The following is a 26122-nucleotide window of genomic DNA, read 5'->3' on the forward strand; positions in this document are numbered from 1 at the left end:
TCAGTTCACTGCATTGTTTATTTTATCCTTTTATTTTCTTCCCTAATAAAGAACTGTTATTCCAGCTCCCATATATTTTGCCTAAAAGCCCCTTAATTTCAGATTTATAACAATTCAGAGGGGTGGGGAGGGTTTGCATCCTCCATTTCAGGGCAGGCTCCTGCCTTCCTCAGCAGGCACCTGTCTTCCCAAACTGAGACAAAGGCCCAGGCGAGTTCCCTGTCAGCTGGATCCCAACATATCCCAGATTTATCTCGGATAATCACCACAGGGAGCAGTGGAAATGAGCCCAGGCAAGGCTCATCACAGGCCCTGCTCTAAACCTCCTGTGTTCAGGCAGGCTGGGACTGAAAACATCCTGGTATATCCCACTTATGGGCAAGGAAAATGAGGCATTAAAACAACCTAATTGAAGGTGTCCCTGCTTGTGGCTTCATGAATTTAAAGGTCACTTCCAGCCCAAAACATTCCAGGGTGGAAAAAGAGTTGGTGCTTCTCCTTCCACATCATCTTCCAGGCTTGGAAATCCAGTGTGAAGCTTTAAATGTGGTGGGAAGGGATGGATTCAGCACGTGCTGTGCCATCTGTGGCACAGCTCCCTCCCAGCATCCACGAGCTCACCCAGCTCCGGACAAACGGCACTGGGAGCCACGAGCTGAGCCAGCTCAGGGAGATGGAGTGGAAAAGCAGGAGAGGGGAGTGGGGAGGGGGAGATGAGGTCATTGCACTGACAGTGTGTCGGGTACTCACATCAGAGCAGAGAACAGAGCCCTTGGCTTTCTGGAGTGATCTTCCAGCAGGGAACCAGGCTTGTTCTCCCACTTATGGACCTGGAACAGCAGCATCTGGCCTGGAGCCTTCCAGGGGCCAAATCCTTCTCTGCTGCAACCCCAGGGTCTCACCGGGCATGAAATTGCCTTAGTTTCTCACTTTGCTTGTGATGGCAATGACAGAGGCTAAAAAATTTGGTGTCCTGATTGGGAAAAAAACCCCAAAATCCCGATTTTTTCTGCAGAGCAGCGTGTAACTGAGCAGTAGAGACCATCACACCTTGAACTGCCTCCCCATACACCAGTGCTCTGCATAATGAACAAGGGATTTGTTTCGTTTCATGGTGGGTTTTTCCCCACAGTTAGGAACAATTAGAAGCTGATGTTTCCTTTCCCTTTTCCGGTTTATTTCCTCAGCAGCCGAGCCACAAGATCAGAGCAGACACTCACTGGGCAGGTGAAGTTGGGAGAACATCCACACAATTTAACAGCTCCCCACTTAAAGCCCAATAAAACCCAAGGGGAAGGAAAAATATTCAGTTTTAAAGGCTTGTGGTGAGCTTCAGCAGCTGCCTCTTACTGAGCTTGTTTCCAATTACTGTGAGGTGTCCAGAAGCTGTGGAAAAGCAGCAGCGATCTCCTGTGAGAGCTGTCATGATCCACGGAGCAGCGTTTGGCTGGGTGCAGAGGGAAAAAACCCTGGACCAAACCAGCACCCAGCGCCACCATCCCTTCTCCGGATCACCTGGAAGCGCAGCCCAGGTGGGTGGAGAGCCAAGGGAGCATCCAGCTCCCGGCAAGGGTCTGGATTTGCCCAGGGCAATAGGGATGCCTGGCAGGGCTGCCTGCCTGACCCCCCAGCAGCAGCTGCCGTGCCGGGATGCTGCCTGAATGCTGACACTTTAACAGCACGGTCCCTGCCCGGCACACGATCCGGCGCCAGGGAATAGCAGGATGTATTAATGTCATTCCAGATAACAATATTCCTCTCAGCGCGGGCTTCTGGCACCACATGTCCCCCTGCGGGAGAACTCTATCCCTATCGCTCCAGCACTGGCTCCCGCCTTGAAAGGAACCCGTCCGGGCCATGAAAGTGACTTGTGAAATGTGGGGTAGTTAGCAAGTAATTAGGAACACATTTCCTTCCCCTGCCCGCCCGGAGCTCTGCACCGTGATCTGGGCTCACCTTCAGCTTTGCCTTTGCACACCAACACCAGCACCATTTTTATTTTTATTTTATTTTATTTTTTTATTTTTATTTTTATTTTATTTTTATTTTATTATTTATTTTTATTTTTATTTTATTTTATATTTTTTATTTTTATTTATTTTTATTATTTTTATTTTATTATTTATTGATTTTTTATTCTTATTTTTATTTTTATTTTTTATTTTTATTTTTTTTATTTAAATTTTACTTTTTATTTTTTTTATTTTTATTTTTTTTTTTTATTTTTATTTTTATTTTTCTTTTTATTTTTATTTTTATTTTTGCTTTTATTTTTATTTTTTCTTTTTTTTTTTTTTTATTTTTTTATTTTTATGATCGTGCTTCCCCTCCATCCCCCTGCCCTCCTTGCCCAGCCGGTGTTTGTCACCTGCTGGATCTATTTAGTGTGGAAAAAAAGAAAGGAAAGGAGCTGGGTTTGAAGGGGTGCCAGAGAAGTTTTCCCCATTTTCCATCTCCTGTGCAATGGTGGCACCACCCCTGTGCCCCCACACCTATGGGATAACAAAGCTGGAAGGATTCTCCAGGACTCACTCCCTTCTTGCAAAGTCCTGCTGGTGGCTGTCCATGAGCTGGGAATTACCACACAATTTGGGAAGCACTGCTGGTTTTGGGATGCTGCTGGAGCCAGTCCGCCCTGGGCTGCATTCCCAAGCCCTCTGCTCCAGGCTGTGCTGGAAAACTGTGCTGGGCACACCAGTGGGACTGGGATGCCACTGATGGGGGAGAACATCCCTCCTCACCCTCTGGGCCCCCAGAGGGAGGGTCCTGGGCTGGAGCTCTCACCCGGAGTTCCTCTCAGCCCTCGCAGGTTACAGGGAGTTTTCCCTCCCTTTTTATACTCATGGATCTGCTCTCCCAGGCCCAGCAGACCACAGGCAGCAGGAGCCAGCATTCCTGCTCTGGAGAGGAGCCCGTGGGTGGCAGTGATGCCTCTGGAAGGTGGACATGGTGAACACGGACATACAGGGGCCTCATGGACACTGGAGCAGGCCTTTGCTCATGGACATTCCTCAGGGATCATCCTTAGGGATGAAAAAGGCCCTACTGCTCAGTCCTGTGCTTCCTGAGGAAAGGAACAGCCTTGAGCCTTGTCCTTGCCTTCCCATAGGGAATCCTGCAACTCTGGAGCCAACCTCATCATCCACACCCTGCCATGGATGTTGTTCCTCCATCTCGTCCTCCCTCTGGCACATGGGTCCACAAGAAATCCCTCAAGGAATCTGGAGGACCCTTGAGAGTGGATCCACAAGAAATTCCTCATGGAATCTTGTGCACCCTTGAGATTGGGTCCATAAGAATTCCCTCAAGGAATCTTGTGCACCCTTGCAATTGGGTCCACAGAAATTCCTCATGGAATCTTGTGCACCCTTGAGAGTGGGTCCATAAGAATTCCCTCAAGGAATCTTGTGCACCCTTGAGATTGGGTCCATAAGAAATTCCTCAAGGAATCTTGTGCACCCTTGAGATTGGGTCCATAAGAAATCCCCCAAGGAATCTTGTGCACCCTTGAGATTGGGTCCATAAGAAATCCCTCAAGGAATCTTGTGCACCCTTGAGATTGGGTCCATAAGAAATCCCTCAAGGAATCTAGAGGACCCTTGCAATTGGGTCCACAAGAAATCCCTCAAGGAATTTTGTGCACCCTTGAGATTGGGTCCACAAGAAATCCCTCAAGGAATCTTCTTCTTCTCCTTCTTCTTCTCCTTCTCCTTCACCTTCTTCTTCATAAGAAATCCCTCAAGGAATCTTGCGGGTCCTTGAGGTGGATTCCTGAGGTTTTGTGTCTCCATCTTTCCCTCAGTGTAACAGAAACCCACACTGAGGGCTTCCATCCCTGTCTTTCCTATCCTTACCTCTGGAATACCTCTGAGCCTTCACAAGGACGGTTTCTGGGCAGGGAACTCTGAGGGATGTGCTCCTCACCACCGTTCCCTTCCTCCCTCCTGCCCCTGAAGCTCTGATTCCTTATGGACACCAGATGAGGACACCAAGTCCCAGGAGCACCTGGCTGAAGCCACGGAGCAATCAGCTGGGAATGACTCATGCTAGCAGCCCAATCCCAGGAATCCCGGCCAGATCCCTCTGCAGAGGACAGAAATAGATTGTAATTGACAGATGACAGGCTCTGGCCAAGTCCTGGTGCTTCAGAGGGGGATGCAGGCAGAAGGGCTGTTATTATCCCTGTTATTTTTTATTTGGGAAGCGCTCCTACTGCCTCAAGTGCTCCCGGGATTGCCAGCAAGAGCCTTCCTGTCCTCAGCACACAGGATTTCTGGGATCCAAGGGCGTGACTGGAGATGAGCTCTGAGCTGTGGGATGGATGTGCTAACAACCTTTGGCAGGAGGGAGAGGACTGGACCAGCACTTCATCCTGGCCGGAGACATTCCAGGGCCAAGGAATTGCCATGCCAAGGAGTGGCTGGGAAGTGAGAGCGGGACAAAGTGGCAGAAACTGGGGGGAAACACCTCACAGAGGGTAAATATTTATTTAAATGTTTACATTTTCTATTTTTATATTTTATTTATATTTATTTTATTATTTTGTTGATCTTTATTATTTATATTTTATTTTAGTATTTAAATATTGGGAACACCTGGAGCGTCAGGCCAGGTAGGTGCACCTGGAGCCTGCCTGGAAGGCAGGGAAAGCTGTCCCAGGCTGCAGGAACGTGAGGGATGGGACAGCTCACCCTGTGACCTTCTGCTCTGTGGTCACCAGGCACGAGGAGCGGCGTGCTGCCCTCTAAATCCCTGCTCAGGAAGTTGTGTTCTCCTGCAGGAATCTCGCTGCTGAAAACATGGAAAATGTGACCCCGGCACAACCTAAAAATGAACAAGGCAGGAGATATTTTTAGGAATCGCATAATCTGGGTTCTTGCCCAAGTCTTGGGTTTGGAGAGACTCTCCATGGGGAGGAGGGCAGATAAGGGGCCTTCCCAGCTCCTGGGATGAGCATCCCTGGGATCTCCTGGCTCCTCAGCAGTGGTGGTGACACGTCTAGACACTCTGGGAAGCATTCAATCAGGACAAGGAGGAATGGGTCCCGCTGTTAGGAACAATACAAGAGGAACAAAACAGCCCCATTTCATTCCCTGCAGCTGTCTTTTTAAAGGACTATTAGGTCACTGAAAGTTTTAGTTACAGCAAAAAATAACTCAAAAAAAAAAAAAAAAAAAAGAAAAAGAAAAAAATGAAAAGAAAAGAAAGAAAACCTAAAAAAAACCCAGAAAAAAAATTGGAAATGAAGCTGTATATATTTTTGGGAAATTGCTTTTTTTATTTTAATAGGTTTCCCTTTCAACTCTCTTCCAGCTGAATTTTTTTTCCCTTCTTTGAGCCCTATGATTATTAATGGCTGCAGCACTAATGTGCTTGGAAAAAGCTCATTGGAGACCACGTTTTTTGGATTATAAAATATCTGAAAGATATTTTTCTTTTCTTCAGCCAGCTATCGCCCAGCTTTCCCAAGCAGACATTATTCCATGCCACAGCATCGGATACTATTGGAGCCCAGCTTGGCTTTGAAGGTAAGTGGGAAAAGCCTGCTGCAATGGGGTAATTGCTCCTACCATGGAGCATTCCCAATGTCCATGTCTGGTCCTGGAGGACTCACTCCCACTCATTTTCTGGTGTTCCTAAACAACCCAAATTGGGCTGGTTTTTTTTGTTTTGTTTTGCAAGTGGAATCCAGGAGTTGTGGAAGGAGCCGCGGACAGACATGGATGTGGTTTGTCTGTGTTGTGGTGGCAGAGATTTCCTGGCTCTGCAGGAGCCCCGTGGCATTCCCAGCACGGGCAGAGGGGTCAGCCAGGCCCTCCCGGCCGTGTCCGCGCCATTCCCGGGGAATGCGGGGCTGGCTCCACACCACGGAGCTCCAGGGAGAGAAGCCACAGCCAGCAGAGAATCAAACCACCAGGGTGGTTCATGAACACCCAAACTAGACATCCTGTTGGAGCCCTGGCTGCTGAGAATCTCAGATTTCTGTGCTGACAGGCACTGACCCCCAAGGAAACACTGCATTGACCTGAGGCTGTGGAGAAGCTTCCAAAATGGAATGACAGAACTGGGATTCTGGGTGTGGAGTTTGAAGAGAAGTGTGTGACATCACAGGGTGGAAAACTTAGAGTTTAGGGGTTTAGAATTTGGTAGTATAGATAAAGGAAGATAGAGGTTTTAGGGCAGAAGTTAGTCCGTCTTCACCTTCTTCTTCTTCTCCACCTTCTTCTTCACCTTCTTCTTCTCCACCTTCTCCTTCACCTTCTTCTTCTCCTTCTTCTCCACCTTCTTCTTCACCTTCTTCTTCTCCTTCTCCTTCACCTTCTTCTTCTCCTTCTTCTCCACCTTCTTCTTCACCTTCTTCTTCTCCTTCTCCTTTACCTTCTTCTTCTCCTTCTTCTTCACCTTCTTCTTCTCCTGTTTCTTCACCTTCTTCTCCACCTTCTTCTTCACCTTCTTCTTCTCCTTCTCCTTTACCTTCTTCTTCTCCTTCTTCTTCTTATCCACCTTCTTCTTCACCTTCTTCTTCTCCTTCTCCTTTACCTTCTTCTTCTCCTTCTTCTTCTTCTCCACCTTCTTCTTCACCTTCTTCTTCTCCCTCTTCTTTCCTTCTTCTTCACCTTCTTCTTCTCCTTCTCCTTTACCTTCTTCTTCTCCTTCTTCTTCTTCTCCACCTTCTTCTTCTCCGTCTTCTTCTCCTTCTTCTTCTCCTCCTTCATGGCTTTGGGTGGTTTTGTGTAACTGGATAAAAGTCCCCATTGCAGGACATGGGTGGTTGGTTATTGGGTTAAAAGTGAAAATAATTTAGGTGTCATTTCTTAATTGGACACTTTATCACTTAAAGGCCTTGTAGAGAGAGAGAGAGATGGGGCTCCATTTTTAATTTGTTGGGGTGAAGTGCTGCAGAACTCAGGGTTTGTGAGACTGTGACAGAGACAGGAACTGATAAACATCTGAGTCCCAACAAGAAATTCCATCTCACACATTTAATCCCAACCCTGGCAAAAAGAAGGAAAGACACCACAACATCCATCTGCTTCCCTGGGGTTATGTTCCAGCCCAGCAGTGCCTGCCTGGAATACCCAGCTCCAGCTCCATGCTCAGTGGAGGTGTTCCCTGTGCCTCCAAAGCAGGAGATTCACACCTGCAGGTCAATGCTATCCAACAGCACCGCCTCCATTTGCACCAAAGGGAACTCCAACCACCCCAATTCCCACCTGTGCTGGGACACCCCAGTGCTAACAGTGCTCCAGAGGCAGATTCCCATTGTTACAGCTGTCAAGAGGAGATGCCTGGGAAATGTGGGAACTCAGCCCATCCCTCCTGATGTCCAGAGCTACCGAGAGAACCCTTGGGGGGCTCGGGAGCCTTGGAATGTTGCCAGAAGCACTTGGTGGATGGATTTTGATCCATCTAGGGATGTGCCACCTGTGTGTGAGGAGATGGAACCTGTGGGAATCACTGGGGTGTGAATGGTGAAGGGAAAAACGTAGTTATAGGGTAAATCCTAGATTTTGGGGTTTTGGTACAGGGGGTTATGGAGACAAGATGGAGCAGTCAGGGCCTGTCACAAGGCTCTTCTTTCTTCTTCTTGTCATCCATCTTCTGCTGTGGTGGTGTTGGCACTTGTGGGTTGGTCTGGGGTGAGGGTGCACTTGGTGACGAGGGTGACAGGTATTGGGGATAAAAAGTAAATATGATATACTTTTTATGATATATATTTTATACTTTTTATGATATACTTTATATGATATAAAGTTTTTGTTATAAAAGCTGTGCCCGCCTTGGGGGAAGGTCAGAGTGCCTTTGGCTGCCATGCTGGTCAGATCCAGGTCTGGCAGAGAAGGGACTTTGTAGATAACAAACAATAAACAATTCTGAATGCCAAAAACCCAGAGTCCAGACTCATCTTTTGAGGTCCAGCGTGCCAGAACCATCCTGGGCGTGTGTGGGAGCAGAGATGGACAGCCCAACCCCATAGGGAAAGGAGCTCAGTAAACAGAGAGAGAATGAACAAAGGCAGCTGTTTCAGGGCAGAGCTCGTGGATTTTATCCAGCTCCCACCTGGGAGCCAAACCCTGGGAGTTGTGGATGATCTCTGCCAGTGCCTGCCTGAGTGGCCCCTCCTGTGTCAGTGTGCCAGCCTGGAGCCACTGGAAGAGGGGATGTGGATCTCCCAGTCTCAGCAGCTGGGCTTTAAATTTTGCTGTGCCTCTCAGGTGGGCTCCTGGCCCTTCAGGGTGTGACAGCCAGCACCAGGGTCTGCTGGGGACAGCGTTCCAGGAACTGCTTTCAAGGAGCTCCCCTGTTTGATCTCCAGCTCTGCCATTTGCAATTTATCATCGCCCCTCAACTCGACAGAGCGAGAATTCCACACGGATTTTGATGCAAAACAGTGAAATCAAAGTTTTCTTCCCAAAGAAAAAGCGGAATTTTCAGCTTTGTAGTAGGACTGCTCCTGCTTAAAACGCTGAATACATGGGGATGAGCAGAAACGGCAACATCAGAGTGTTTGGAGTGCTCCTCTCTTCCATAAATCTATTTAGCACCCATCAGCTTCCCCTTGGGAGGAGACTGGAGAAGTCTGGGAGTCCTTTGCAAGGAGAGGAAGGGGACAGAGCTTCAGTGGTTGGTGATTCCTCGACATTTCTGATGATCCTTTCTCACAGGGGGCAGGTCCGAGGACAAGGTAATCCCCCCCAGCTCCACACAGACACCAAACCCATGGCCCTGAAATCTATGGAGAGCAGGGATAGGCAGACCTAGGGAATAAGTGCAGGTTCATGTCCCAGGGGTTTCCCACAACGGCTGTTTAACCAAAATTTCCCGTCTCTCCCCCGTTTTCTCGTGACCCTGCTGAGTTCAACCCTCCACTAAAAATAACCTCTGTCTTTTATTGCTGGGAAAGGATCCCAGCCTTCACAGAAACAGGGTTTCTAATCTTCACAGAGGCAGATGCTGGAACACCCCAAAAGCTCAGAAACCGGCAGGCAAAATTAATGAGACTTTCCCACTTATTGTTAAAAAAAAAAAAGTCTCCTGTGATTTTATAGCAGCTGCAGATCCAGAGGCCTTTTTCACTCTCCAAGTAAATTGTACTTTCCATGGCTTTGGGCTGGATGTGCTGTGGTATGAACTTCAGGAACAGGAGCTGATGAGATCTCCAGCAGATCCATCCAAAAGGAGTGGGCAGAGACCCCAGGCCTGCTCCGTGTGCTCTGGTTTGGGTTGTTTAAAACACACAGATCTCCTAAATTCGGTGTTAAAGCAACGGGGTGGAGCCATGGCTTCTTCCAGAGCTGCCCCTCATGAGCTCCACAGCCTGCAGACATCATCAGGAGAGGGCAACCAGCATCCCGCTGCCCAGGGGAGAGGTGGAAGCCATCCAGGCCTTGGCAGCCAATTCCTGGGATTTCTTACAGGATCTCTGGCATGGCAAACCCTCAGCCAGAACACCCCTGGAGAGGCTCAGAACGAAGCAGCCCTCTTCCAAAACTGGGAATCTGGGGAGGCCTTTCATCCATCGAGGTCTCCCCTTCCTCCACCACTTGGTGTGTTTTGTCAGAGTGGGGGAAAAAAGGGAAAACAACGAAATTCCAGAGCAGGGACACAGCACGACAGCTTGGGGTCAGTCCTTGGTTTTCCTGGGAAATTCCAGGAGGGAAATCCCAACTGTTTCCCAGCTACTGAGAACGAATGGCGGTGACTGTGGCACAGGGCTTGAGGCCAGACAGGCTGTGGGGTCAGAGGTCTTCAAAAGCATTTCCTTGGACTTCTGCTTCCAAGACGAGCAAGGCTGGAGCAGCTCCACCCTTTGGAAGCACATTTTGGGAATAGTCTCTTCCCTGGGATGTTTAAGGGAGGAAGAACCCAGAAGGAAGAGAAAGGACCAGTCCAGTGTCAGGTGAGGAGCGTGGGGCAAAGCCAAGGGCAGAGCTGGGTCTTGCCAAACCTCATCCCAGATATTTAACTGCAAACCTGCTCTTCCACTCCTCCTCATCCCAGCTCCTGGAACTGCCAGGGGTCTGTCTGTCCTTCCTGGAGTCCTTCCTTCCTTCCTTCCTTCCTGGAGTCCTTCCTTCCTTCCTTCCTTCACTTCCTGTCCTTACTAATGTCATTCCTTCCTCCTTCCTTCTTCCTTCCTCCTTCCTTCCTTCCTTCCTTCTTCCTTCCTGGAGTCCTTCCTGGAGTCCTTCCTGGAGTCCTTCCTGGAGTCCTTCCTGGAGTCCTTCCTGGAGTCCTTCCTGGAGTCCTTCTATCCTTCCTTCCTGGAGTCCTTCCTTCCTGGAGTCCTTCCTTCCTGGAGTCCTTCCTTCCTGGAGTCCTTCCTTCCTTCCTTCCTTCCTGGAGTCCTTCCTTCCTTCCTGGAGTCCTTCCTTCCTGGAGTCCTTCCTTCCTTCCTGGAGTTCTTCCTTCCTGGAGTCCTTCCTTCCGGAGTCCTTCCTTCCTGGTCCATCCTGGAGTCTTCCTTCCTTCCTGGAGTCCTCCTTCACTCCTTCCTGGAGTCCTCCTTCTGGAGTCCTTCCTTCCTGGAGTCCTTCCTTCCTGGAGTCCTTCCTTCCTGGAGTCCTTCCTGGAGTCCTTCCTGGAGTCCTTCCTGAGTCCTTCCTGGAGTCCTTCCTGGAGTCCTTCCTTCCTGGAGTCCTTCTTCCTGGAGTCCTTCCTTCCTCCTGGAGTCCTTCCTTCCTGGAGTCCTCCGTCCTGGAGTCCTTCCTTCCTGGAGTCCTTCCTTCCTTGATTCCTGTCCGTCCTTCCTTCCTAGTCCTTCCTTCCCTTCCTTCCTGGAGTCCTTCCTGTCCTGGAGTCCTTCCTTCCTGGAGTCCTTCCTTCCTGGAGTCCTTCCTTCCTTCCTGGAGTCCTTCCTTCCTGAGTCCTTCCTTCCTGGAGTCCTTCCTTCCTGTCCTTCCTGAGTCCTTCCTCTTCCTTCCTGGAGTCTCTTCCTGAGTCCTTCCTTCCTCGGTCCTTCCTTCCTGGAGTCCTCCTGGAGTCCTCCTGAGTCTCCTGGAGTCCTTCCTTCGGAGCCTTCCTTCCTGGAGTCCTTCTTCCTGGAGTCCTTCCTTCCTCCTTCCTGGAGTCCTCATTCCTGGAGTCCTTCTCCTGGAGTCCTCCTGGAGTCCCTGGAGTCCTTCCTATCCTGGAGTCCTTCCTTCCTTCCTGGAGTCCTTCCTTCCTGGAGTCCTTCCTTCCTGGAGTCCTTCCTTCCTGGAGTCCTTCCTTCCTGGAGTCCTTCCTTCCTTCCTTCCTTCCTTCCTGGAGTCCTTCCTTCCTGGAGTCCTTCCTTCCTTCCTTCCTTCCTGGAGTCCTTCCTGGTCTTCCTGGAGTCCTTCCTTCCTGGAGTCCTTCCTTCCTTCCTTCCTGGAGTCCTTCCTTCCTGGAGTCCTCCTCCTTCCTCCTGGAGTCCTTCCTTCCTTCCGGAGTTTCCTTCCTGGAGTCCTTCCTTCCTTCCTGGAGTCCTTCCTTCTGAGCCTTCCTGGAGTCTCCTTCCTTCCTGGAGTCCTTCCTTCCTTCCTGGAGTCTCCTCCTGCTTCTGGAGTCCTTCATGCTTCCCCATCGTACTCCTGAGCTCCGTTCTTCCGTCCTCTTCTCCTTCCTCTGACCCGTCCTCATGTCCGTATGTCCTCTTCCTTCTCGCCTTCTCCGAGCTTTCTTCCTGGAGTCCCGTCCTCTTCTCCTGAGTCCTTCCTCCTGAGTCCCTTCCCATCCCGGATCCCGTCACTCCTGAGTCCTTCTGGATTTCTTCCCTTCCCTTCCCTTCTGCCCTTCCCTTCCCTCCCTCCCTCCCTTCCCTTCCCGCCCTTCCCTCCCTTCCCTTCCCGCCGTCCCTTCCCTCCCGCCCCCCCCTTCCCTTCCTCCTACCGCCGTCCCGCCCTTCCTCTTCCCGTACCTTCCACCCGTCCCTTCCCTTGCCCTTCCCTTCCCTCTCCATGTCGCCCTTCCCATCAACCGTCCCAAACCGTCCCAAACCTTCCCTTCCCAAACACTTCCCTTCCCAAACCTTCCCTTCCCTTCCCCTCTCCCCAAGCCAAACCCACCTCACACCTGCTTTTTAAAGTTCATCCCATTCCCCAGATCCTGGAGCTGTTTTCCTTTCCCCCCTTAGGCCTTCCTCCCCTCCTCTTCCTCTCCCTCCATGTGGTTTTTTTTTTTCCCATGGCAAAAGGATCTCACGCAGCCCTGGGTATTTATAAACTCCCCTCCAACGCCAGAGCGTCAGGAACAATCCCTTCCCTCCAGTTTGCAGGAACACTCCGAGTGCCCTGAAACATATTTTCGACATAACTCATCCCTTTGAAGAGCTTTCCAAGCTTTTGTTCCTGTTTATTGACAGGAAGTTGTTTTCCATGGCTCCTCATCGGGAGGGGGCTGATGCTGGGCTTGCCAAGTGGGTTTGCTGTGCCCTGCAAATCCCGACCCCACATTCCTGCTCCCCCCTCCAGGCACCCCCCAACCCCTCCAGCCTGTGCCAAGTGGGATAAAAACACCACAAAAAAGAGGGAAGTTGGCGGCAGGATGGATGTGGGCAGGTGAGAGGGGAGCAGGGAGCCCTGGGATCCAGCATGGATCTGGAAGAAGAGGGATTCTGGGGGCACTGCCTGGCCCTGGAGAGCAGGGCTGGGGCACAAGCCCCCCCTTCCTCCTCCTGGAGAAGGAGGATCATCCCCTCTGGGAATTGGGACTGGTGGGGAAGGGGGGAGCAGGGAAAGGAGCAGGGAAAGGAGCAGGAAAGGAGCAGGGAAGGGAGCAGGGAAAGGAGCAGGGAAAGGAGCAGGGAAGGGAGCAGGGAAAGGAGCAGGGAAAGGAGCAGGGAAAGGAGCAGGGAAAGGAGCAGGAAAGGGAGCAGGGAAGGGAGCAGGGAAAGGAGCAGGGAACGGAGCAGGAAAGGAGCAGGGAAGGGAGCAGGGAAGGAGCATGGAAGGAAGCAGGGAAAGGAGCAGGGAAGGGAGCAGGAAGGGAGCAGGGAAAGGAGCAGGGAAAGGAGCAGGAAAGGAGCAGGGAAGGGAGCATGAAAGGAGCAGGGAAAGGAGCAGGGAAGGAGCAGGAGCAGGAAGGGAGCGAGGAAAGGAGCAGGGAAAGGAGCAGGGAAAGGAGCAGGGAAAGGAGCAGGGAAAGGAGCAGGGAAAGGAGCAGGAAAGGAGCAGGGAAGGAGCAGGGAAAGGAGCAGGGAAAGGAGCAGGAAGGAGCAGGGAAAGGAGCAGGGAAGGGAGCAGGAAAGGAGCAGGGAAAGGAGAAGGGAAGGGAGCAGGGAAAGGAGCAGGAAAGGAGCAGGGAAGGAGCAGGGAAGGGAAGGAGCAGGGAAAGGAGCAGGGAAGGGCAGGGAAAGGAGAAGGGAAAGGAGCAGGGAAAGGAGCAGGAAAGGAGCAGGGAAAGGAGCAGGAAAGGAGCAGGGAAAGGAGCGGGAAAGGAGGGGGGAAGGGAGCAGGAAGGAGCAGGAAAGGAGCAGGGAAAGGGAGCAGGGGAAAGGAGCAGGAAAGGAGCAGGGAAAGGAGCCGGGAAAGGAGCAGGGAAAGGAGCAGGGAAAGGAGCAGGAAAGGAGCAGGGAAAGGGAGAAGGGAAAGGAGCAGGGAAAGGAGCAGGGAAAGGAGCAGGAAAGGAGCAGGGAAAGGCAGAAGGGAAAGGAAGGCAGGGAAGGGAGCAGGGAACGGAGCAGGAAAGGAGCAGGGAACAGGAGCAGGAAAAGGAGCAGGAAGGAGGAGCAGGGAAGGGAGCAGGAAAGGAGAGCAGGAAAGGAGCAGGGAAAGGAGCAGGGAAGGGAGCATGAAAGGAGCAGGGAAAGGAGCAGGGAAAGGAGCAGGAAGGGAGCAGGAAAGGAGCAGGGAAAGGAGCAGGGGAAAGGAGAAGGAGGAGGGAAAGGAGCAGGAGGAAGGAGCAGGGAAAGGAGCAGGGAAAGGAGCAGGAAAGGAGCAGGGAAGGAGCAGGGAAGGGAGCAGGGAAAGGAGCAGGGAAAGGAGCAGGGAAAGGAGAGGCAGGGAAAGGAGCAGGGAAAGGAGCAGGGAAAGGAGCAGGGAAAGGAGCAGGAAAGGAGCAGGAAAGGAGAGGGAAAGGAGCAGGGAAGGAGCAGGGAAAGGAGCAGGGAAGGAGCAGGGAAGGGAGCAGGGAAGGGAGCAGGGAAAGGAGAAGGAAGGGAGCAGGGAAAGGAGCAGGGAAAGGAGCAGGGAAAGGAAGCAGGAAAGGAGCAGGGAAAGGAGCAGGGAAAGGAGAAGGAAAGGAGCAGGGAAAGGAGCAGGAAAGGAGCAGGGAAAGGAGCAGGGAAGGAGGGAAGGAAGGGAGCAGGAAAGGAGCAGGAAAGGAGCAGGGAAAGGAGCAGGAAAGGAGCAGGGAAAGGAGCAGGGAAAGGAGCAGGGAAGGAGCAGGGAAGGAGCAGGGAAAGGAGCAGGGAAGGAGCAGGGAAGGAGCAGGGAAAGGAGCAGGAAGGAGCAGGAAGGAGCAGGAAAGGAGCAGGGAAAGGAGCAGGGAAAGGAGCAGGGAAAGGAGCAGGGAAGGAGCAGGAAAGGAGCAGGGAAAGGAGCAGGGAAAGGAGCAGGGAAAGGAGCAGGGAAAGGAGCAGGGAAAGGAGCAGGAAAGGAGCAGGGAAAGGAGCAGGAAGGAGCAGGGAAGGAGCAGGGAAAGGAGCAGGGAAAGGAGCAGGGAAAGGAGCAGGGAAGGAGCAGGGAAAGGAGCAGGAAAGGAGCAGGGAAGGAGCAGGGAAGGGAGCAGGGAAGGAGCAGGGAAAGGAGCAGGGAAGGAGCAGGAAAGGAGCAGGAAAGGAGCAGGGAAAGGAGCAGGGAAAGGAGCAGGGAAGGAGCAGGGAAGGAGCAGGGAAGGAGCAGGGAAAGGAGCAGGAAGGAGCAGGGAAGGAGCAGGAAGGAGAGGGAAAGGAGCAGGGAAAGGAGCAGGAAAGGAGCAGGGAAGGAGCAGGGAAGGAGCAGGGAAGGAGCAGGGAAAGGAGCAGGGAGGGAAAGGAGCAGGGAAAGGAGCAGGAAGGAGCAGGGAAAGGAGCAGGGAAAGGAGCAGGGAAAGGAGAAGGGAAAGGAGAAAGGAGCAGGAAGGAGCAGGGAAAGGAGAGGGAAGGAGCAGGGAAAGGAGCAGGAAAGGAGCAGGGAAAGGAGCAGGGAAGGGAGCAGGGAAGGGAGCAGGGAAAGGAGAAGGGAAGGAGCAGGGAAAGGAGCAGGGAAAGGAGCAGGGAAAGGAGCAGGAAAGGAGCAGGGAAAGGAGCAGGGAAAGGAGCAGGGAAAGGAGCAGGGAAAGGAGAAGGAAAGGAGCAGGGAAGGAGCAGGGAAGAGGAAAGGAGCAGGGAAGGAGCAGGGAAGGAGGGGAAGGGAGCAGGGAAGGAGCAGGGAAAAGGAGCAGGGAAAGGAGCAGGGAAGAGGAGCGGAAAGGAGAAGGGAAGGAGCAGGGAAAGGAGCAGGGAAAGGAGCAGGGAAAGGAGCAGGAAAGGAGCAGGGAAAGGAGAGGGAAAGGAGCAGGAAAGGAGAGGGAAGGAGAGGGAAGGAGCAGGGAAGGAGCAGGAAGGAGCAGGGAAAGGAAGCAGGGAAAGGAGCAGGAAGGAGCAGGGAAGGAGAGGGAAAGGAGCAGGGAAAGGAGCAGGGAAAGGAGCAGGGAAGAAAGGAGCAGGGAAGGGAGGGAAAGGAGCAGGGAAGGAGGGCAGGGAAAGGAGAAGGGAAAGGAGCAGGGAAGGAGCAGGGAAAGGAGCAGGGAAAGGAGCAGGGAAAGGAGACAGGGAAAGGAGCAGGGAAGGAGCAGGGAAGGAGCAGGGAAAGGAGCAGGGAAAGGAGCAGGAAAGGGAGAAGGGAAAGGAGGAGGGAAGGAGAAGGGAAAGGAGCAGGGAAAGGAGCAGGGAAAGGAGCAGGGAAGGAGCAGGAAAGGAGCAGGGAAAGGAGCAGGGAAAGGAGAAGGGAAAGGAGCAGGGAAAGGAGCAGGGAAAGGAGCAGGGAAAGGAGAGGGAAAGGAGCAGGAAAGGAGCAGGGAAGGAGCAGGAAGGAGCAGGGAAAGGAGCAGGAAGGAGCAGGAAAGGAGCAGGGAAAGGAGCAGGGAAGGGAGCAGGGAAGGAGCAGGGAAAGGAGCAGGAAAGGAGCAGGGAAGGGAGCAGGGAAAGGAGCAGGAAAGGAGCAGGAAAGGAGCAGGAAAGGAGCAGGGAAGGAGCAGGGAAGGAGAAGGGAAAGGAGCAGGGAAAGGAGCAGGAAAGGAGCAGGGAAGGGAGCAGGGAGGAAGGAGCAGGGAAGGAGCAGGAAAGGAGCAGGGAAAGGAGCAGGGAAGGAGCAGGGAAAGGAGCAGGGAAAGGAGCAGGAAAGGAGCAGGGAAGGAGCAGGGAAGGAGCAGGGAAGGGAGCAGGGAAAGGAGCAGGGAAGGAGCAGGGAAGGGAGCAGGAGAGGAGCAGGAAAGGAGCAGGGAAGGGAGCAGGGAAAGGAGCAGGGAAGGAGCAGGAAAGGGAGCAGGAAAGGAGCAGGGAAAGGAGCAGGGAAGGAGCAGGGAAGGAGCAGGGAAAGGGAGCAGGGAAGGAGCAGGGAAAGGAGCAGGGAAAGAAGCAGGGAAGGAGCAGGGAAGGGAGCAGGAGAGGAGCAGGAAAGGAGCAGGGAAGGGAGCAGGGAAGGAGCAGGGAAGGAGCAGGGAAAGGAGCAGTAAAGGGAGCAGGGAAGGGAGCAGGGAAGGGAGCAGGGAAGGGAGCAGGAGAGGGGCAGGAAAGGAGCAGGGAAGGGAGCAGGGAAGGGAGCAGGGAAGGAGGAGGTGGGTGACTCCCCCTGGGGCGGCAGGACAGGGCTCTCCATGCCCTCCATGGAGATGGGCCAGAGCTCTGCAGGGTGGGCACTGAGCCTGGCCAAAGGCTGGGGGAGGAACTGGGGGAACTGGGAATGGGGTGATGGGAGAGGGGCAGCACCTGCTCCCTCTGTGTGTCAGGACAGGGAGACAGAATGGAATTCTCGGGGGTGCAGGGGGAAAGAATTGGTCCCTGTGGTCCTTGTGGGTCCCTCCCATCTCTCGGTGCCCTTTGGTTTATTGAGAGAAGGTTCCTGGTTCCCACCCCAAGTCCCAGGTGACACTTTAGGGAATCTCCTCTGCTGCCTTCAGCCCTCCTGAGCCTCCTCCTCTCCTGAGGGGCATCTCCTGCTCCAGGGGCTGCTCCTGCTGGGGGAAGGCAGCCGAGGGACAGCACAAGGCCCTGGGGTGCCCAGGATGAGGATCCCAGCCAGCTGAAGGAAGCACCAGCCCCACTGGGCTTGGCCTCCTGCACACCTCCAAACCCACTCAGCACAGATCCCTGCGGGAAAGGGAGACTTTAAATCAGACTTTTTGTCTGATTTAAATCAGAGGAGCTCAGTGCAGCTCTGGGGGCACCTCTGGATTCCTCTGGGTGCCAATAATTGTGATTTCTTGGCTTGTTGCTACACCGTGCAGTGGGATGTTATTGCCTGGAATGCTCTGTTAACTCCCTTTTACTGGCACCATGTGCTCCCCTCCTTTCATCCCTGGAGTGTGTCAAGAGCTGTTTCCCTAAGGATGGTCAAGGGAATATGATTCCAATATCACTGGAGATGATATAAAAAGTTTTATAGACACTGCTGCACGTTTGAGCTGGGAGCCCAGAGCCCAGCCACGAGGGCCTGACTCAGGCATTTGGATGGCAAATTTTGGAGGGCCAGCGAGGTACAAAGGCATTGCTGGTTGGCAGAGGACAGCCAGTTTGAAGGGGAAGAGGTTAGACCTGCACTTGGAGAGGAGCAAACCAAATTCCTCAGCAAGCTGGGCTTAGAATGTGCAATTTCAGGTGTCATTTGTCTCCAGAAACGTCCTGGGAAACACACAAGGACACTCTGCTTGCTGTGCTATTCCCAGGAGTGCAGCCACAAAGCTGTGGCTGTCAGGGTCACACTCACTGTCAGGGTGACACTCACTGTCTGTGACACTCACTGTCAGTGTGACACTCACTGTCAGGGTGACACTCACTGTCTGTGACACTCACTGTCAGTGACACTCACTGTCTGTGACACACTGTCAGTGTGACACTCACTGTCTGTGACACTCACTGTCAGGGTGACACTCACTGTCTGTGACACTCACTGTCAGTGTGACAGTCACTGTCAGGGTGACACTCACTGTCAGGGTGACACTCACTGTCAGTGTGACAGTCACTGTCAGTGTGGACAGTCACTGTCAGGGTGACACTCACTGTCAGTGTGACACTCACTGTCTGTGACACTCACTGTCAGGGTCACACTCACTGTCAGTGTGACAGTCACTGTCTGTGACACTCACTGTCTGTGACACTCACTGTCAGGGTGACACTCACTGTCAGGGTGACACTCACTGTCTGTGACACTCACTGTCAGTGTGACACTCACTGTCTGGGTGACACTCACTGTCTGTGTGACACTCACTGTCAGGGTGACACTCACTGTCAGGGTGACACTCACTGTCTGTGACACTCACTGTCAGTGTGACACTCACTGTCAGTGTGACACTCACTGTCAGTGTGACACTCACTGTCTGTGACACTCACTGTCTGTGACACTCACTGTCAGTGTGACACTCACTGTCTGTGACACTCACTGTCAGTGTGACACTCACTGTCTGTGACACTCACTGTCTGTGTGACACTCACTGTCAGGGTGACACTCACTGTCTGTGACACTCACTGTCAGGGTGACACTCACTGTCAGTGTGACAGTCACTGTCTGTGACACTCACTGTCTGTGACACTCACTGTCAGGGTGACACTCACTGTCTGTGACACTCACTGTCAGGGTGACACTCACTGTCAGGGTGACACTCACTGTCTGGGTGACACTCACTGTCAGGGTGACACTCACTGTCAGTGTGACACTCACTGTCAGTGTGACAGTCACTGTCAGGGTGACACTCACTGTCTGTGACACTCATTGTCAGGGTGACACTCACTGTCTGTGACACTCACTGTCAGGGTGACACTCACTGTCTGTGACACTCACTGTCTGTGACACTCACTGTCTGTGACACTCACTGTCAGTGTGACACTCACTGTCTGTGACACTCACTGTCTGTGACACTCACTGTCAGGGTGACACTCACTGTCAGTGTGACAGTCACTGTCAGGGTGACACTCACTGTCTGTGACACACTGTCAGTGTGACACTCACTGTCAGGGTGACACTCACTGTCAGGGTGACACTCACTGTCTGTGACACTCACTGTCAGGGTGACACTCACTGTCAGGGTGACACTCACTGTCTGTGACATTGTCAGGGTGACACTCACTGTCAGGGTGACACTCACTGTCTGTGACACTGCTCTGGGATCCCCCAGAACTCCGCGCAGCAGCTCCAGAGCCAAGGTGTGCCCATCATCCCAAAGGATCTTTGCACTGCCTCTGGCTTGCCCACAGAAGCTGCTGGCAGAAGTGGGGCTGGGGGGTGTTTTAGGAAGAGGTGTGCATGGCAAGGATGGGAGGGGAGTCCTTGGCAGGAGGGCTGGGAATAGCTCTGCTGGGATGGTCCCAGCTGTCAGGAAAATTCACCCACCAACACCAGAGGTTTGTGTCCAAAAAGGAGACAGAGGAGTCCTTTGATTTTATTCCAATCAAGGGAGAGGCCATGGGGCATCCCCTGGGCTCTCTCCAATTTTTGGAGGATGCTGCCTCCTTTTTATCCCAATTCCCAGCCTCATTTCCCTTCTCTCTTTCCCCATTTCTGAGGTACTTGAGAGGTTCAGACTTCCCAAAACACCTGATCCCAGAGATTCCCCTCTGATGTACAACCCTCCCTTTAATTGTTAATTCTTACAGAATTATGGGGTTTTCCTTCCCCATTGCTTCTTTCATCTCTCAATGTCCAATTTAATTTATCAGCAAACCTAAAGTTTGTTTTTAAAAGCAAATGTCATTTCCCATTCACCAATCAGTGGAATCCTTCCATTGTTTCATTTCTCTCCCAGTGCTGGTTTTATCCACCAGCAGACCCACAGCTGGCTTGGAAAGACAAATCCCCCATTCCTCTGACAGCCAAGGTGCTGAGCACAGAACCAGGAGCTCCCAGGAGACCCAGGCACTGCTCACTCCCAGCTCTGGCAGCCAGAATGTTCTCCAGGGAGCAGAGCACAGGGATTTGCTCTCTCCCCTGGTTCCTCTGCCTCACACCAGCATTCCCAGGGCTGTTTCTGCCTCAGCTCTGCACCTGGAGTCTGTGCCTTATCCACCACTTCAGCTCCTGGGAGGAAACAGGGACTCTGCACATCCAGCCCTGCTGCAGGGAGATTTCTGTGTGCACAAAACCCTGTTTTCCTATTAAGGCACCTCTTGATACGTTTTACAGCAGGGCAGGCCCGGTGTGCAGAAAGGAGGCACAGCAGCAGCAGCAGCAGCAGGCAGAGTTTCCCAGCCCTGCTGAGCTTTTATGAGCACTTCCATAATGGCATTTCCAACACTTGGGCCGTGGCTGCAGCCACAGCTGACTCCTCATCCATCACAAGCTGCTCTCTGCTCAGGAAAGCTGCTTTATTTACTGCAGGTGATGGACAAACTGCCCGGGAATTCCAAGGGTTTTGTCGGGGCAGGAGGAGGGCTCCCAGTGCCTGACACCGTGTTCATCCCTGGGGCTGGGCTCTCCTCCTGGTGCTGCCCTGGAATGGGATGGATGGAGTGGCTGGGGTTGGAAAGGACCTTAAAGATCATCTGCCATGGCAGGGACACCTCCCACCATCCCAGGCTGCTCCAAGCCCCATCCAGCCTGGCCTTGGGCACTGCCAGGGATCCAGGGGCAGCCCCAGCTGCTCTGTGCCAGGGCCTGCCCACCCTCCCAGGGAACAATCCCATCCCAATATCCCATCCATCCCTGCCCTCTGGCAGTGGGAGCCATTCCCTGTGTCCTGTCCCTCCATCCCCTGTCCCCAGTCCCTCTCCAACTCTCCTGGAGCCCCTTCAGGCCCTGGAAGGGGGCTCTGAGCTCTCCCTGGAGCTTCTCCTCTCCAGGTGAGCACCCCCAGCTCTGCCAGCCTGGCTCCAGAGCAGAGGGGCTCCAGCCCTTGGATCAACACCTTCTGCTGGCACAGTTTCTGGAGTTCCAGAGCTTTCCTTGGGGTCTTTGGCATCCCTGTGTCTTTTTTTTTTTTGTGGGTAAGAAGCAAAGAATTCCTCCTGACCAAAGAGAGCTGGAATTTTCCTGTAATTTTCTCACTTGGTGACTGCAGAGGGGGAGCCAAGGTGGCAGCTGGAGGGAGAAGAGCAGGAGGTGACAGCAGGTGACCAGGAGGGAGATGGGGTCGAAGCTCCTTGCTCAGGCACCCTTGGGACAAAGAGAAATGTGTGACACCAAATCTGTCAATTCCCACACACAAAATGATGAAAATCTCTCTGCTCACCAGCTCACCTGGCTCTCCTCACCTTAAAAAGGGTGGGAGGAAAGCTCTGGGGCTGCAGGGAAAGCTGGGGAGAGCAGACCTTGGTGAAATGTTTGCCCGGGGGAGGTAATTTGTTCTCAGCTTCAGCCAAGAAATAGAACGGAATTCCACAAAGCCCAGCCGGGCTCCAGGCAGGACAAACACCTGTCCTGAGATCTCCCAAGGACCCAAGAGTCCAGTGGTGAGCAGAACTGCCCAGACCAGACCTCAGCATCCCAAATTCCTGCTTCCCACACTCCCATTTCAGCACTGGTCTCTCAGTTCCAAACAGGGCAGGGAAAGGTCACTCCTGAGGATCTCCTCCTCTCCTCTGAGGCTTCATTGCCAAGCTGGGGACGCTCAAACCTTTGAAAAACCTTTGAAGACCTGGCAAAAAATTCTGCCCACGTCTGGCAGTCTGGCCAGATCCACCCATTCCCACCTGGAAAAGAATTCACTGTGGGAAGAGGCTCCCTTTGCTTCCCCCCAGCTCCATCAGGGCATGGAGAGCCCGTTGGAAATGAATCCTTGGATTTGGAACCCATCCATCCAGCCTCTGGAGATGACCTGAAGGATCCCTTGCCATGGGCAAGCCCTGCTGCAGGCCTGGCCAGCACAGCTCCCTTCCAGCTGATATCCCGGGATCCCTGCTGGGATTTCATGGCACAGGAGCTTTCCTTGGGCCCCCCTTGAGGTGGGATTTCCTTCCCAGTGCCCCCCTGAACCATCACAGGCCAGACCCTGGTTCTGCTTTCAGGCTGTTTCCCCTTGCATGCTCTGCTTCCCTGCTGCTGCAGCTCTTTTCCCATCTCCAAATCCCAGGGAATGCTCCAAAACTCCAAAACCCAGGGAATGCTCCAAAACTCCAAAACCCAGGGAATGCTCCAAAACTCCAAAACCCTGGTGAGGCTCCAAAACCCCAAAACCCAGGGAATGCTCCAAAACTCCAAAACCCAGGGAATGTTCCAAAACTCCAAAATTCAGGTGGTACTCCAAAACTCCAAAACCCAGGGATGCTCCAAAACTCCAAAATCCAGGGAATGCTCCAAAACTCCAAAATCCAGGGAATGCTCCAAAACTCCAAAATCCAGGGAATGCTCCCAAACTCCAAAACCCAGGGAATGCTCCAAAACTCCAATACCCAGGGAATGCTCCAAAACCCCAAAACCCAGGGATGCTCCAAAACCCCAAAACCCAGGGAATGCTCCAAAATTCCAAAATCCAGGTGATGCTCCAAAACTCCCAAACCCAGGAGATGCTCCAAAACTCCAAAATCCAGGAGATGCTCCAAAACTGCAAAACCCAGGGAATGCTCCAAAACTCCAAAACCCAGGGAATGCTCCAAAACTCCCAAACCCAGGGAATGCTCCAAAACTCCAAAACCCAGGGAATGCTCAAAACTCCAAAACCCTGGTGAGGCTCCAAAACCCCAAAAACCAGGTGATGCTCTAAAAGTCCAAAATCCAGGGAATGCTCCAAAACTCCAAAACCTAGGGATGCTCCAAAACTCCAAAATCCAGGAGATGCTCCAAAACTCCAAAATCCAGGAGATGCTCCAAAACTCCAAAACCCAGGGAATGCTCCAAAACTCCAAAACCTAGGGAATGCTCCAAAACTCCAAATCCCAGGGAATGCTCCAAAACTCTAAAATCCAGGGAATGCTCCAAAACTCCAAAACCCAGGGAATGCTCAAAACCCCAAAACCCTGGTGAGGCTCCAAAACTCCAAAACCCAGATGAGGCTCCAAAACCCCAAAATCCAGGATGGGGCTCCAAAACTCCTTCACAATTGCCTGGGTTTCCTGAAGAGGAGCCCCAGGCAGTCCTGCTCCTCAGGAGGGGCTCAGATCCGGCTGCTCCACACTGTGTGAACATCAGAGGGGGTTAAGCCAGCCCAGTGTTAAGCCCAGTCTAGCTGCAAGGTTCCAGCTCCTGCTCTCCCTCCCACCCAACAGGAAAATGGGATTCAGTGGGAATGGTTGGCAAGTGAGCCACTGCTCCTTCGGGGGGAAAAGGAAAAATAACCGGTGTGCCCACAGCCAGCTCTGCAGGGAGAGCTGGGATGGGTGCAGGGAGAGCTGGGATGTGTGCAGGGAGAGCTGGGATGCATGCGGGGATCTGGGAAGGGTGCAGGGAGCTGGGATGGGTGCAGGGAGAGCTGGGATGCATTCAGGGAGCTGGGGGCAGGGATGGGATGGTGCCGGGAGGCGGGACTGGTGCATGGAGGGATGCTGGAGGGAGTGGTGGGTGCAGGGGAGCTGGGATGGGTGCAGTGGAGCAGGGGAGCTGGAGGGGGCAGGGAGCTGGGATGCATGCAGGGAGCTGGGATGGGTGCAGGGAGAGCTGGGATGGGTGCAGGGAGAGCTGGGATGCATGCGGGGATCTGGGAAGGGTGCAGGGAGCTGGGATGGGTGCAGGGAGAGCTGGGATGGGTGCAGGGAGCTGGGATGTGTGCAGGGAGCTGGGATGCACACAGGGATCAGGGATGTGTGCAGGGAGCTGAGACGTGTGCAGGGATTTGGGAAGGGTGCAGGGATCAGGGATGTGTGCAGGGAGCTGGGATGCACACAGGGAGCTGGGATGTGTGCAATGGTCTGCGATGCACACAGGGATGCACACAGAGATCTGGGATGCACTCAGGGAGCTGAGATGTGTGCAGGGATCTGGGATGCACACAGAGATCAAGGATGCACACAGGGATCAGGGATGCATGCGGGGGTCAGGGATGCACTCTGGAATGGGATGCAGGGATCTGGGATGGGATGCACACAGGGATCTGGGATGTGTGCAGGGATTTGGGAAGGGTGCAGGGATCAGGGATGTGTGCAGGGATCTGGGATGCACACAGGGATCAGGGATGCACTCAGGGATCAGGGATGAACACAGGGATGCATTCAGGGATCACAGATGTGTGGAGGGATCTAGGATGTACACAGAGATGCACACAGGAGTCTGGGATGCACACAGGGATCTGGGATGCACTCAGGGAACTGGGATGTGTGCAGGGAGCTGGGATGTGTGCAGGGAGCTGGGATGCACACAGGGAGCTGGGATGTGTGCAGGGATCTGGGATGTGTGCAGGGATCTGGGATGCAGACAGGGAGCTGGGATGCACACAGGGATCTGGGATGCACACAGGGAGCTGGGATGTGTGCAGGGATTTGGGATGAATGCAGGGATGCACACAGGCATCAGGGATATGTGCAAGGGTTTGGGATACACTCAGGGATCAGGGATACACTCAGGGATCAGGGATGTGTGCAGGGATCTGGGATGTGTGCAGGGATCAGGGATGAACACAGGGATGCACACAGGAGTCTGGGATGCACTCTGGGATGGGATGCACACAGGGATCAGGGATGCACACAGGATGCACTCTGGGATGGGATGCAGGAATCAGGGATGCACACAGCACATGCAGCAGGCACAGGAACAAGGGAATGCTGGCTGAGATTGCTCTGCTGTGTTTATTTTTTTAGGCAAAATCCTGACCTGGAGATCATCAGCGTTGTTGCAGCATGAGGGGGATTTTCCTGTTTCTCCTTTTGGGATGGACATGCAAATTCTGGGGCTGAAATTGGGATTTTATGCTTCTGAAGGCTTGGGACTTCTTTCAGGGAATCAAACTACATCCAGTCCCTCCAGAGATGAATAATGAGGCCAAATGCTTTTATTTTGTTGTGATTAGTGCGAGGACAAAATGACACTGTGCTTCAGAACTGCATTGAAAGAATAAATTGGTTTTTTTTTGTTCTTCTCAGGTGCAGCCATGAGGGGGTGGAGCTGACGGGGGTGGGGGGAGCATCCTCACGTTGATCTGGTAAAAACATCATCCAAATCCAATCTGCTGCAGCAAACAGGGCCAGGGAGATGAAGGAAACCACATTAAAAACATGATGAAAGTTGCCTCGAGGCTCCTTATGTCACACTTGGGCTCTGGGCATTTGGGATTTTTTTTTTATTTCTTCCCTTTTTCTTCCTTTAATAAACCCAAACTTGGCATTCTTGACACGCACACACAGGGGTGCAAGCCAAGGGGACATTAAAAGCTCACAGACAAGAGGGATTCGGGTTCCTTGGCTCCCATCAGAATTTCTGAGGCCTTTCAGCAGATGACCTGCCTGCTCGGGCGGAGAAAAAGCAATTTTCATTCTAAATAAGCAGATAAAAATTGGTCTGGGCCAATCTGGATAATTTCTGGTGACCCCAGAGCTGCTTGGCATCACCTGGTGCCTCCTCCAAGGGGTTCAAAGAGGAGGCACCAGGTGATGCCAAGCAGCTCTGGTGCTTGGCATCACCTGGAAAGGGATCATCCTGTGAATCCTAGGGGTGAGAGAAAGAGGCAAACCCCCCAAAATTCATTATTTGTACCCCGCTGCGGGCTCCCTGCAGCAAGCAAAAAGCCAAATAAAGCTCACACGCGGTTTATTTTTGGATTCTTCCCTCCCACCTCCACTCCCAAGCTGATTTTTGGGGCAGTTGTTTCCTTACCCCCAGCCCAGCATCCCGCAGGTGGAACCGCTGGGGGAGGGAGGAAGAGGAAGGAGAGGGAGGGAGGAAGCAGGGGAGGAAGCAAGGGGGGAAGAGTGGAGGCTGCACATCTGCTGTGTGACTAATGCAGGCTGTGGCACACCCCTTTGGGTCCCTTTTTATTGCTCACATTCCTCCTCAGGCAGAAACACTTCTTTCACCTCCCCCCCTCCCCTCTCCCTGCCGGCCTCAGATGTCCCAGAGGAATGTTGGAGCGATTATGGAACCCCAGAGGGGTTTGCTGCTTCCCTTTTTAATTTGTTCCATGCTGGCTG

At 53.0% G+C, this 26122-nt stretch overlaps 1 protein-coding gene across 1 annotated transcript in view; it reads right to left on the minus strand.

The window, feature by feature from the left end:
- Positions 1-23160: 23160 nt before the first annotated feature.
- The window catches only part of LOC115484485 (uncharacterized), a 55169-nt gene continuing 52207 nt past the window's right edge, over positions 23161-26122 (minus strand). Inside the window, exon 6 of the mRNA XM_050987543.1 lies at positions 23161-23180. Coding sequence (XP_050843500.1) covers positions 23161-23180 — 20 coding nt within the window. The remainder of the gene's footprint in view (positions 23181-26122) is intronic.

Source organism: Serinus canaria, assembly GCF_022539315.1.
Source record: "Serinus canaria isolate serCan28SL12 chromosome 7 unlocalized genomic scaffold, serCan2020 HiC_scaffold_29, whole genome shotgun sequence".
Lineage (NCBI taxonomy): Eukaryota > Metazoa > Chordata > Aves > Passeriformes > Fringillidae > Serinus > Serinus canaria.